Consider the following 12,185-nt stretch of genomic DNA (forward strand, 5'->3'; position numbering starts at 1 on the left):
GGCCAGCTCCGAAGGCGGAGGAGGGCCCAGCCGCTGACCAATGGGCTGGGCTCCGGCGGCGTGCTGGCCGCATGGGCAGCCCCCCCCATCCCGGGGCCCCCCCCTCGCCCGCGGGGCCAGGCTCAGGCCGGGGGCGGGGCCGCCTGCAAGCGTGAGCATAAAAGCCGCCGGGCCGCCGCGCCGCCGAAGCACAGCGTGGTGAATGGGGAGGGGAGCGGGACGAGCCCTCCAAGGCAGAGACGGACAGTCGGGGGCTGGGAAGGCCTGAGCGCCGCAGACGACTCCTCTCTGGTGAGTACCGCGGAGCTGGAAGCGAAACCGTTGCGTTGCCTTTTGGGGTTGCTGCTTTGGCCGGGGACGGGGTGGCGGCGAGCGGCCCCTCTGCGTTTGACGTCCCCCAAGCAGGGCGATCTGCGGTGCCAGTGTGGCCGTTTGGGCCCGGGAGGTTTCGCCTGGGCTTTGCCGCTCTCTGGAGGCGCGTTTCCCCCCCTGCAGAGTTTTGGGAATTCAGATGGGGGAACATCTAGAGAGCGGCAAATCCAAGGCCAAACCTCCCGTGCACCAATGGCCTGGGTTGCAGAAGGATCTGCAGGGGCGGCTATGTCAGGGAAGAATTCGGCTAGGTTCTTGTAGGTTATCCGGGCTGTGTAACCGTGGTCTTTGAATTTTCTTTCCTGACGTTTCGCCAGCAACTGTGGCAGGCATCTTCAGAGTAGTAACACTGAGAGACACTGTCCTTCAGTGTTACTACTCTGAAGATGCCTGCCACAGCTGCTGGCGAAACGTCAGGAAAGAAAATTCAAAGACCACGGTTACACAGCCCGGATAACCTACAAGAACCAATGAACTCTGACCGTGAAAGCCTTCGACAATAATTCGGCTAGGGTTTATCATTATTATTATGCTCTTGCATGGTTTTGCTCTAGCACTAGAGCACCACGTGTGTTAAACGGTGCTACCAAAATTTTATTACCGGACTGCTTACTTAGCATATGTATGGGACCCCATGGGGTCATGCTCTTTGGGAACTATGGGCTATTGTTAGGGATGAAAAAGGTTTGAATCAGGCCTCTGCAACTGACCTTCCTTTTCCCCCTGTGATTTTTTGCTCTCTAGGTTTTGTGACTTTGGTCTGGCTGCATTTGAACCATGGAGACCATGCAGGAACTCATCCCCTTTGCCAAAGAGATGCTGAGGCAGAAGCCAAATCGGAAGATGCTCAAAATGTACATGCTTGGAAGCATGCTGGCTTTTGTCGGGGTGGTTATTGGCCTGGTGGAGACCGTCTGCAGCCCTTTCACCTCTGAAGGGAAGCTGGAGGACGAGGAGGCCCAGGAAGAGAAAAAGAAAGGACCTGCTTCCCCGATACAGGAGGCAGTTGTCCTCCCCAAACAGGAGGAGGTAATCTTGGAAAAGAGCAAGCAGGCTGTGGCCCTGAGGAATTCGGTGAACAGGCAGCATGCATCGTAACACTGTTCGGAGAAATCCTAAAGACTGGCCGAGTGAGGACTTGTGCCCTGCAGAACACAAACCACTTGCTGACCTGCTTTGTGCAGAAGCCAGGAGATTAGACCACGGCCTGTAGGACTCTGAACAAGACACTCTTGATTTTGCTGCTGTGCAGCAGTCGGGCACAGCCTCTGAATCTATGTACCTGTTCTGTTGGTATGAATATGTGAAGCTTGTAGCCTCTTGTGCTTCCCCGCATGGGGTTATTTTTTATTATGAATTTACATGCATTTTACACTACATTTTAAATAAAATGTTTTATACCTACTGGATTCTAGCTTGCACAGGGAATTGCTGGCTGGGAGGGGGAGGAAGGAATCTCTTGCAAGAGCTCTTTGATGTTCTTGGAGTGGGGAGGAGTCTGGAAAAGGCTGCAAAGGAGCTAATTCTGCAATCCTAAACACAAATCAAACCAGATGATTAAATTCCATTCAACTTTTGCATGCAACAGGCCTCTGGCTCCTTGAGTTCAAGGTGGCTTAGTTTGGACTAATTTTTGTGCACAGTATACGGAAGTCCCAGTTACTTTACTAGATCTTTAGCATCAGGAAATGTATTGCAGCACAGTCAAATATTTAGAGTTGCAAAATATACAACTGTTTTCAATTGTAATGGTTCTGGCTTCAGCAGCGCTTCATTAAAGTAGGTCTTGGAATGGGCATTGGCATACAGAACACACATTTGGGAACAGTTTCAAAATTAAGTCTGAATTAACAAAGTATCTTCCTTGGCAATAACAACAGTTATTCAATAGAATCTAACATACACATATCAATATTCAGCTGATATTTGGGGAAGTGGTTGTATTGGAGCTGGCAGAGTTTGGGGGAATATAACAATGGCTTGCTTCTCCTAGCCCCATCTGCTATATGAAAGGGGCCAGTGGCTCAGTGGTTGAACATCTGCTTTGCATGCAGAAAGTTCCAGCTTCAATCCCTGGAATCTCCACTAAACAGGATCAAGTAGTGGGTGATGTGAAAGATCTCCATCTGTGAGACCCTGAAGAGCCACTGCCAATCTAAGTACACAGTACTGGCATTGATGGACCAAGAGACTTATTCAGTATCAGGCAGCTTCCTGTATATTGTCAATTCTCTAGGACCCTATCAAGATGGTAGAACTTGCTGTATATGCAATATCATCTAGTGATGCAGAGAAGCCCTCTAGAAACAACAGTCCCCACCAAACATTTGAGAAGAGAGCAGCTTTAACCCCTAGAACCACACAGTCATTTTGTTGTTCCCAAGAATACCAGGCTAGGATCTGGGACACCTGAGTTCAAATCCCCTTTCTATTATGAAGCTTTCTAAGAGACCATGGGCTGGTCCCTTTTATCAGCCTAATCTACCTCCCTGGGGTTGCTATAAGGAAAAGTGGAAGAAAACTACATATGTGACTAGGAGGTCTTTAGAAGAAGGGTGGGATAGAAATGGATCTTGTTCTTTAGGGTTTGCCTAATTCGCTGCACTTTTGCTACTCAAAAAAATAAAAACACACACCTGAAATTTTCGTTATTCCATAACTAATTGCTCTTAGCTATAATGAAATCATCCTATCATTGTAAGAAACATCCAAGGTGATTTTAAAGGGACTTTATTTTTTATTTTACTGTCTGTCTCCCCTGGGGACCCAAAGAGGTTTACATTGTTTTCCACATTATCCTCACAACACCCCTATGATTATTTGATTTAATATAGTTATAGCCCACCTTTGTCACAGACTCAAAGCAGACTACACAGTGTAAGTCGATAAAATCAAGGTGAAGAGACATCTAATGAGCAATGTTCTAGGAGTGGGATTACAGAAATTGGAATAATATTAGGCATGATACAGAGTGGAGATATGATGAAGAAAAATGATATTGCATCAGTAGAAAACAATGCAGCAACAAAAGAGTAAACTGTGCAGCAAACTGATAATACATCATATACTAGGATTGCCAGCCTCTAGGTGGGGCCTGGAGATCTCCTGGGATTACAATTGATCTCTAGACTGTAGAGATTCAGTTCCCCTGGAGGAAATGGCAGCTTTAGATGGTGGGGTTTATAGCATCACAACAACGGTGAGATCCCTCCCGTCACAAAGTCTGCCTTCTCCAGGCACTGCCCCCAAGTGTACAGAAATTTCCCAAACTACAGTTGGCATCCCTATTATATACACAATGGTATAGTTACTGTCTCTTTATACAGTGCCTTCCTGAACCATTCAGTTATAGTATAGCCCTATTACCTTTATAGAAAAGCCCTCCTGAACAACTGTGTTTTACATAGTTTGCGGAATGGCAAGAGCATGGGAGATGAGCAAAGCGGTCATGGCATAACATAGGAGGAGATGTATGTGATAGTCAGTACCTTGAATTGAATCTGGCAACTGATGGGCAGCCAATGGAGCAACTGCAGAATGGGTATAATGTGCATGTTCTGCCTAAAGCCTCACAATAGCTGAGCTGTGGCATTGAATACTAAATGGAGTCTCTGAACGGACTTCACGAGTGGACCTATGTAGAGTGCATTACAAAAGTATAGTCTGGAATGAATGAGTGTTCAATATGAGTGTTCAATTTGCTAGCAGGTTGGTAACTAGGGTTGCCAGGTCCCTCTTTGCCACCGGCGGGAGGTTTTTGGGGCAGAGCCTGAGAAGGGCGGGGTTTGGGGAGGGGAGGGACTTCAATGCCATAGAGTCCAATTGCCAAAGCGGCCATTTTCTCCAGGCGAACTGATCTCTATCGGCCTGAGATCAGTTGTAATAGCAGGAGATCTCCAGCTAGTACCTGGAGGTTGGCAACCCTATCGGTAACACTGTGCGCGCTTGTTCACAGAACAAAATGTCAACATCTGTACCCCAGGCCCTTTAAGAAGACAAATCAGATCCCAGGTCCGATGACTTTCTTTGTTTTTTAATACATTTAAAATATTTTCACCATGCCTTTTTAACCTAACAGGTTGGCAAGGCTGTTTATAGCAGTATAAAATTGTACAGTGTGAAATCCAAACAATATAAACAGGAAGGCAGTTACACTGAAACTCAGCCAAAAAGAACTTGCAGTTACCCAGCCAAAAACAAATACAAACAAACCCAAAATGCCGACTGGAACAGAAAAGTTTTTATCTGTTTCCTAGATGAAAACAATGAGGAGGTCAAATGGGCTTCCCGCCACAGTTTCAGTCACGTCTTGTGCCCACCAAACATCAAAAGGTGGAGGCACGTGGAGCAGGACTTCAGATGAAGATCTCAAAGCCAATTCATACATTGCGGAGTGCACAGGTTGAGCATGGGGTCCCTATCCTCTGTAAGCACTAGGTTATTCCTGACCCATGGGGTGACATCATGTCCCGACGTTTACTAGGCAGACTTTGTTTATAGGGTGGTTTTCCACTGCCTTCCCCAGTCATCTACACTTTACCCCCAGCAAGCTGGGTACTCATTTTACTGACCTCGGAAGAAAGGAAGGCTGAGTCAACCTTGAGCCGGCTACCTAAAACCAGCTTCCGTTAGGATCGAACTCAGGTTGTGAGCAGAGCTTGGACTGCAGTACTGCAGTTTACCACTCTGCTCCACGGGGCTCCTCCATGTTTATGTACAATGGGCCAAATAACAATTCCACTCCTAGCCTGTTTAAGATTTGGAAAATGGTATGGGGGGAGGGTGAATTTTCTTCTCCATGTGCAACATGGACCTGATCTGAATCAGGTACCATGCATACGATAATTAAATAGCACCAACAACTCATAGCTGACTGGTACACAAGATAAGGATCCCAGACCCAACCTATATACTCCATAATGTGTGAATCTGATCTTTGGAAAGTTTTATCATGATAAAGTTCTTACTTGCAGGACCCTCAGTACAGTTATGCAAGCCCTGCTCTCCTGGCCTGGCTTCGGTTACTATAAACAGTATAATGCAAAAAGAAGAAATGCACATTGTTATTTCTGTGTTGGTACAGAAATATGAAAGGCGGGTTGTATTTTCTCACAATACAGACAGATCACCAGCTTCTGAAGCAAAAGCAAGCAATCTTTTACAAGATAATTGTGTCCTGAACTTTTAAAGTATATACAGCAAACAAAGTGGAGTGGGTAAATTTGTTTTTGTTAATTGCATACGAGTTTTGCAGACCAGAAAGGGATGTGCATAGGGATCTTTCCAGGTAGGAAACTATTAAATGATACCTCACAAAGTTTGCTGCTAATTTTAACCACAACTGCGCAACCTGTAGGGAAGGGACAAAAATTAGACAAACTATGTAGGCATCAGCTTCACAAAAACAACTTCTCAAATGGAAAAAAGAGCATCCATGCAGTTTTATTTGGTTGGCTATCAGGCCACAAAAAAAATGTCTGAAAGAGCCTTATGGATAAATTGAACATTACCAAGAGAGAATTAAAGCTCCCAAAAATATTTTTCATGGCAAAAAGCAGCCACACAGGGACTAGATACCTATATACACCCAGCCAATTCCCCCCTACTGCTGCAGACCTCTGACACCCTCCCCGCTGTCCCTGAGGATCTATGTTCCTAAAAAGCAGCATTTTGAGGGATATTTTGTGTGGCAGAAGGAGAGGGAGGCAAGAATGTCGCACTCTACTGATGGAAATCCCTTCTAGTTCCATCAGCAGAAAACTCTGGTGAATCCAAGCCATGATTTTTTTAAAAAAAATGTTGAACTGGGTAAAGAGTTTATGGAAGTTCAATTGAGTGATATTACCTAGTAATGGGGAGCAAGGAAAGCCATTATATTGTAAGTAGTTATGCATTACAGAATGGGTGTATGTTAAGTACTGTCAAGTCATTTCTGACTCATGGCAACCCTATGAGTCAGCGTCCTCCAAAACGTCCTATCATTCAATTTCAAAGGAATCTACTTACTTCCTGTCAGCTTTCTTTCTTTCTTTCTTTCTTTCTTTCTTTCTTTCTTTCTTTCTTTCTTTCTTTCTTTCTTTCTTTCTTTCTTTCTTTCTTTCTTTCTTTCTTTCTTTCTTTCTTGCCTTTCTTTCATCATTTTTGTAGCCCAACCTCCCCCAGCGAAGCCAGGGTCAGGCCAACTCACATAGCAATAAATGTACAATGAAAACTTCAAAATCACATAAAACAATAGAATAAAACAGCCTAACAATGATTAAAATCACATTTCTCAATGGCACATTGAATTGCGATATAAGGCCACAGTAGGGCCTGCAGGCTGTTCTGAAAGATGCATAGCCTGCAAATAAGATGTCACACTCAGGCAGCGGTGGGGTAAGGTATGTAGGCCAGCATTAGTAAGGAAATCATCCATCACTGTCCAACTTCTACACCCATACATAGCAATAGAGAATATTGTGGCATGAATTAACTTGATCTTGGTTGCCAGTGACACATCCTTACACTTAAGAATCTTTTCTTACAGGGACATACCTATATTAAACCTATTTTTCCCCTGTTGGGACTAATAGAGGCGTTGGCATTTTATGCCTCATACACGTGGGCTGTACCCTGATCCACACTGCAGCCCACAGCTACTTTTTAACATAAAAGTATTTATGGCCTTGTTCATATTTAGGGTAGCCATCTGATCCTTCCCCCTTTCAGCAAAGGGTTTGTTTTTTTCCTGTGTTCCATCTTAAAGATGAAAGCCCTGAGTGGTGCTCAGAAATAACATGTCATGCGGAAGCTCCTCAAAAAAGCCTGTGTGGAAGCAGGATGCTCACTGGTGCAGACATGTGGGTTTTGATTACTTGGTGACACGTAGTTAGGACCTCGATGTAACTGACCAGATTCCCTTTGTGTAGCTGTAGCCCCATCTATTTTTAAGGGAAAGTATTTTTTAAAAAAGAGGGGGGAAATACCCTGTGAGATCTTATGGGTAGAGGCTGCTAGAGAACAGTACAACTAGAACGCAAGGACCCAATGAAATGTTAGAACTATCTAGACATACCTTGGGGAGGAACTTTGGCTCAGTGGTAGAGCATCTGCTTGGCATGCAGAAGGTCCCAGGTTCAATCCCCAGCATCTCCAGTTAAAGGGACTAGGCAGGTAAGTAATGTGAAAGACCTCTGCCTGACACCCTGGAAAGCCGCTACCAGTCTGAGTAGACTTTGATGGACCAAGGGTCTGATTCAGTATAAGGCAGCTTCATGTGTTCATGTGTACCTTAATTCAAAGTCTTCAGAATGACTTTTCTCATACTAAAATCAAGACACATCCCAGCCTGTCCCCATTATATTGTGCCAGTCTTTCCCCATCATTGTCAACATGTCACAAATGTTAATACATTCTGATTGATTGATTTTGTGGCTTCAAGGTGGTCTCCTGCCAAGAAAGGCGCTCATTTAGGCGCTAGGTAGTCGTCATGAAAAGAACAGATCATCCCATCAATCTGCTAAGTAAAAGAGGCCGGGGTGTTGCATTACACATTCAAAAGAGTGGCAGTGTAATTCAAGGCTACTTCATTTATTTTAAAGAATGGTGGGTTAATATTCTGTTTATGCTATGGCCCCTGGATGGTTTTACTACATTCTGGGATCGCTGCCTTTTTCAAAAGCAAGGAAGGACACTTCATCGTAAAAGAATGCTAAGCGGAGTTCCTAAATTCCCTGCTCCTGTGTTTAATGGCTTGGCCCACACAAATTTACTTTTAAAGGGAAATCTAGGAGAACAGCCAGCCGTTCCACTGGAGAAAACACTCTGTTCCCACAAAGCCTTTCAGTGTTTTGTTTCCTCCGGCTGTCAGGATCCAAAGCAATTAAATTCCCTAGCAGTTAGCATACAAATGAGAGCAAACCTCTGCCAGGACAAAAAGCTTAACTGGTTTCCTCCTTTCAAGAGCAAGGTCTGATTTTGGGTTAGCTTTGTGGCACATGCAGACTCACCCACTCGAAAAGGGTTATGCAACGGCACCATTATCATCGGCAGCATCAAATAAATAACAATCAGCTGGGAGGAACCTCTCCTAAACAATTTACCAGTTCCCGCTGTTTTGACTACAGAGTCTACTTTTCAACCATAGGGCCTGCATTTTCCCTTGCATCTGCATGATCAAACATATCTTGCGAGTCTTTGCAGGGAACTTAATCCCAGGCATCTGCAGGTACAATTTGGATTGGGAACATTGTGTGTAGGGAGATGGCACTTCAGTCTTCTGCTCTGCAACGTTTTCTTGACCTGTAACAGTCCTGGTGGGTGCATTTGCCCCCTTGGAGTCTCCATGCACTGTGATGGGGTACACTCAAGATTCCCCCACAGGGCAAAGAGCCTCTCCCAGGGCTGTTTCAATCAGGAAAAGGGTGTGTGGTGGTGGGGAGGCTTAAACTCCCTCTCCTTGCACATCACGGTTTTGATCCAAATTAGGCTCGTGGGTGCCTAAGGGCTGAGTTCCCAGAACAGAATTTGCAATATATCTTTGACTGCATGGTTAGGGTTGCCAGGTCCCTCTTTGCCAGTGGCGGGATGTTTTGGGGGCAGAACCTGAGGAGGGCAGGGTTTGGGGAGGGGAGGGACTTCAATGCCATAGAGTTCAATTGCCAAAGTGGCCATTTTTCTCCAGGTGATCTGATCTCTATCGGCTGGAGATCAGTTGAATTAGCAGGAGATGTCCTGCTACTACCTGGCAGTTGGCAACCCTATGCATGGACCTGGGGAAGACCCAGTATAGTGAGGCCCTAAATTGATGCAGGCACCCAAACAGTCCCCTCCCAATTACTTTAAGGATGTATCTGTTTTCAGAAGATTGTTTTAAAAGAGGAATCAGATATACTCATTCCTTAACAAACTCAAGCTCAGTTTATGCTGACCCTCAGCCCATCTGCATGATAAACAGATAGGATAGTGTTGCTACAAGTTTCCATAGCTTACTCTATATTATGCCTCCTTTTGAGGGGACTTCTTATACCTTTCCAGTTTAGCACTAAAGCATCAGCCCAAGAACAAGAAAAGCAGTTGTGCACAGTGTCAGACAAGGACTGGAGAGGCCCAGGTTCAAATCCCACTCAACCATAAAGCTTGTGAAGTGATCTTGGGCCAGTCACACTCTCTCAACCTAAACTGCCTCACTGGATGGTTGTAAGAATAAAATGGAAAAGGGAAGAAGCCTTCCTGAGCTCCTTGGAAGATGAATAGGATTAAAATGTAAGATTAGGTCCCCTAAGGCTCTTGAGAAAAAGCAGCTCAACGGACGATAAAACTTTTCTAGAGCTGTTCCGCTTCTACAGCTGCAGGGGAGGAAAAGAAGAAGAAGAAGAGTTGCATGAACCCTTTCCCTAAAAGTCTAAGGGTCAAACCAGACATGATGACGACCAAAGATCTTCCAGCACCATTTTGTTCATAAATACAACCACATGGAGGACTAATTACAAACAAGGCAGCACGGGGAGATGCTTGGTTAAAAGAACCTCCCCCCTCCAACACACACATACTGCTGTCGTCACTGCTGTTGTACCCGACTATTTCTTCGAACCAAAATGGGATGGTCAGTTTCAGTGTATAGAAATCATGTAGAGATAAGGCTTATATCCAAATCAGGTCTACGGCAGTTGTAAGCTCAATTACATAGACACTGGGAAGATCCAGTTATAGCTCTTCTGGTATCTTGTCTTGTTTTGAGCCTTTTTTATGTCCAAGGATTTGTATGGGACGGCATAATCCAATCCACACTTGCAGTCAGAAGTGGCTTAAAATCAGTTTGTTTTACCCTTTGATCAGCTCTTTGTCTAGGGAGTGTCCTCAGTGACGGTTCTGCACATGTGGGCTTTTCCAGATGAAGGTTCTATTGCAGAGGGAATGTTCAGTCCTTAACTACAGCTAGAATACAACTAGAATACAGATACATTCTAGCTGTATCTGAAGAAGTGAACTGTGGCTCACGAAAGCTCATACCCTGCCAGAAATTTTGTTAGTCTTTAAGACGCCACTGGACTCTTGCTCTTTTCTACTGCTATTGACAGACTAGCACGGCTAACCATCGAGTACCTTTAAAAGTAAGCTGTTGCTCCTTTAAAAGTAAGATGTTGCTCCTTTAGTGCCAAAGATTTATTTTATTTTAAAAGCAAAGTTTCTGTACAGGCAGCTTTGCCAGAAAAAAGAGTCCCCTGTTTGTGAATAAGACATGATCACACACCCAGTATTACAATAACAAAGCAGCGGCAGGGATTAATGAAAGCATTGGGCAGGGAGAATTTTCAGCTTCCAAGGAACAGCAAAACAAGGAGCTCTGAGGTCGCAGGCCTTCCAAACAAATATGGGGAAACCAAAGGCCGGCCTCTTTTCTAACACTCTGGGGCAACAAGTGGCTGGCTGAATTCCACTCTTGACTCAAGTGATATGGAAAAAAGACCCTTCTGTCAAGTGTGCGGACAGCCTGCCAACCTCCCTTCCTGCTTCTGCTCACAATGAATGTGATATTTAATGAGCAGGATAAAGGATGCAGTGCCAGCATTGTCTTTTTAAAAGATGAGCAAACAGAATGCCTGGGTTTTATTTTTGGTATCAGACATTCATGCTGACAGAAGTTTGGACTTCATGACTGTAGTCTTAGGATCAAACCAGATGTGATGCTGGCACATCTGTGAGCAGCTCTCTGGAATGCTCAAGAGCAGCAGCAGGAGTCCCCCAGTATGGGTCTAGGACCATGGCCCGTAGGGAACAGGATTTAGTTTGCCAGCACCACCTTCCCAACCTCAAACAGTCCTTTGGAGATGCAAGTTGTCTTCTGGGGGAAAATGAAGAGGCAACCTATATGTTCTCCTCTTAAAAGATGAGTGGTAGCTTAGGAATGAAGTGTTTGCCACTGGAAAAATGGTGCCGATGCCCCCTAGGTTTGCAAAGAGTGACCTATAGAGGGAAGGAATATACACAATATGGGCAGGGTGAAATATAGGATCTACATGGATTTTTCAGGATCAGTTCATGATGCACAGGGAATTGGTAGAGATTTCTTGAAAAGTCCATGTGGAATTTTCATGCTGGAACCAGTTCTCAATGGACATTCCTTCATTGCAGCTCAAACCCTCTAGAAAGCCTGGAACCTTGCTCGGACTCAGCCACTTGGTTTCTGAGACTTCACTATGCGTGGCCACTTTCTCCAAGCTAGCCTTGTTATTTTAATGGCTAAAAATGGCCACAGTACTGTGCTTCTGCAATGCCGCTTGGGGATGTAGATGAAATGGAGAACTACTGGGCTCAAAGCAAAACAAGTTTGCCTGCCTTGTAATGCTGAGAAGTGAAATGTAATTTCTTTGACAGGTTTAAAATTGGATCACAATGTAAAATGAGATTGTGCACATGCACAGAAAGAGCTGACAGATTAGTCTAATTCAGTCCTTGTCACGGGCATCCGTTGCGGTTCACACTGAAGAGGCTCGAATCATGATTTTTAAGATTTCATGAATTGTGGGTAAGTCCAAGGAACCTCTGGATTCTTGGTGGGAAAGAAGAAGAGTTGGCTTTTATATGCCCACTTTCTCTACCACTTAAGGGAGACTCAAACCGGCTTACAATCACCTTCTCCTTCCCCTCCCCACAGCAGGCACCCTGTGAGGTAGGTGGAGCTGAGAGAGAGCTCTAACAGAGCTGTGACTTGCCCAAGGTCACCCAGCTGGCTTTGTGTGTAGGAGTGGAGAAACCAATCTAGTTCACCAGATTAGCCTCCGCCGCTCATGTGGAGGAGTGGGGAATCAAACCCGGTTCTCCAGATCAGAGTC

General features: G+C 45.0%; 1 protein-coding gene across 1 annotated transcript; it reads left to right on the top strand.

The window, feature by feature from the left end:
• Window positions 1-267: 267 nt before the first annotated feature.
• G0S2 (G0/G1 switch 2) lies at window positions 268-1,491 on the top strand. The gene is made up of 2 exons (XM_056845250.1): window positions 268-291; window positions 1,117-1,491. Exon 2 carries the CDS (start codon window positions 1,150-1,152, stop codon window positions 1,468-1,470), a length of 321 nt encoding a protein of 106 aa, XP_056701228.1. The 5' UTR covers window positions 268-291; window positions 1,117-1,149; the 3' UTR covers window positions 1,471-1,491.
• Window positions 1,492-12,185: the final 10,694 nt, after the last annotated feature.

Source organism: Euleptes europaea, chromosome 2, assembly GCF_029931775.1.
Source record: "Euleptes europaea isolate rEulEur1 chromosome 2, rEulEur1.hap1, whole genome shotgun sequence".
In the NCBI taxonomy this organism is placed as follows: Eukaryota; Metazoa; Chordata; class Lepidosauria; order Squamata; family Sphaerodactylidae; genus Euleptes; species Euleptes europaea.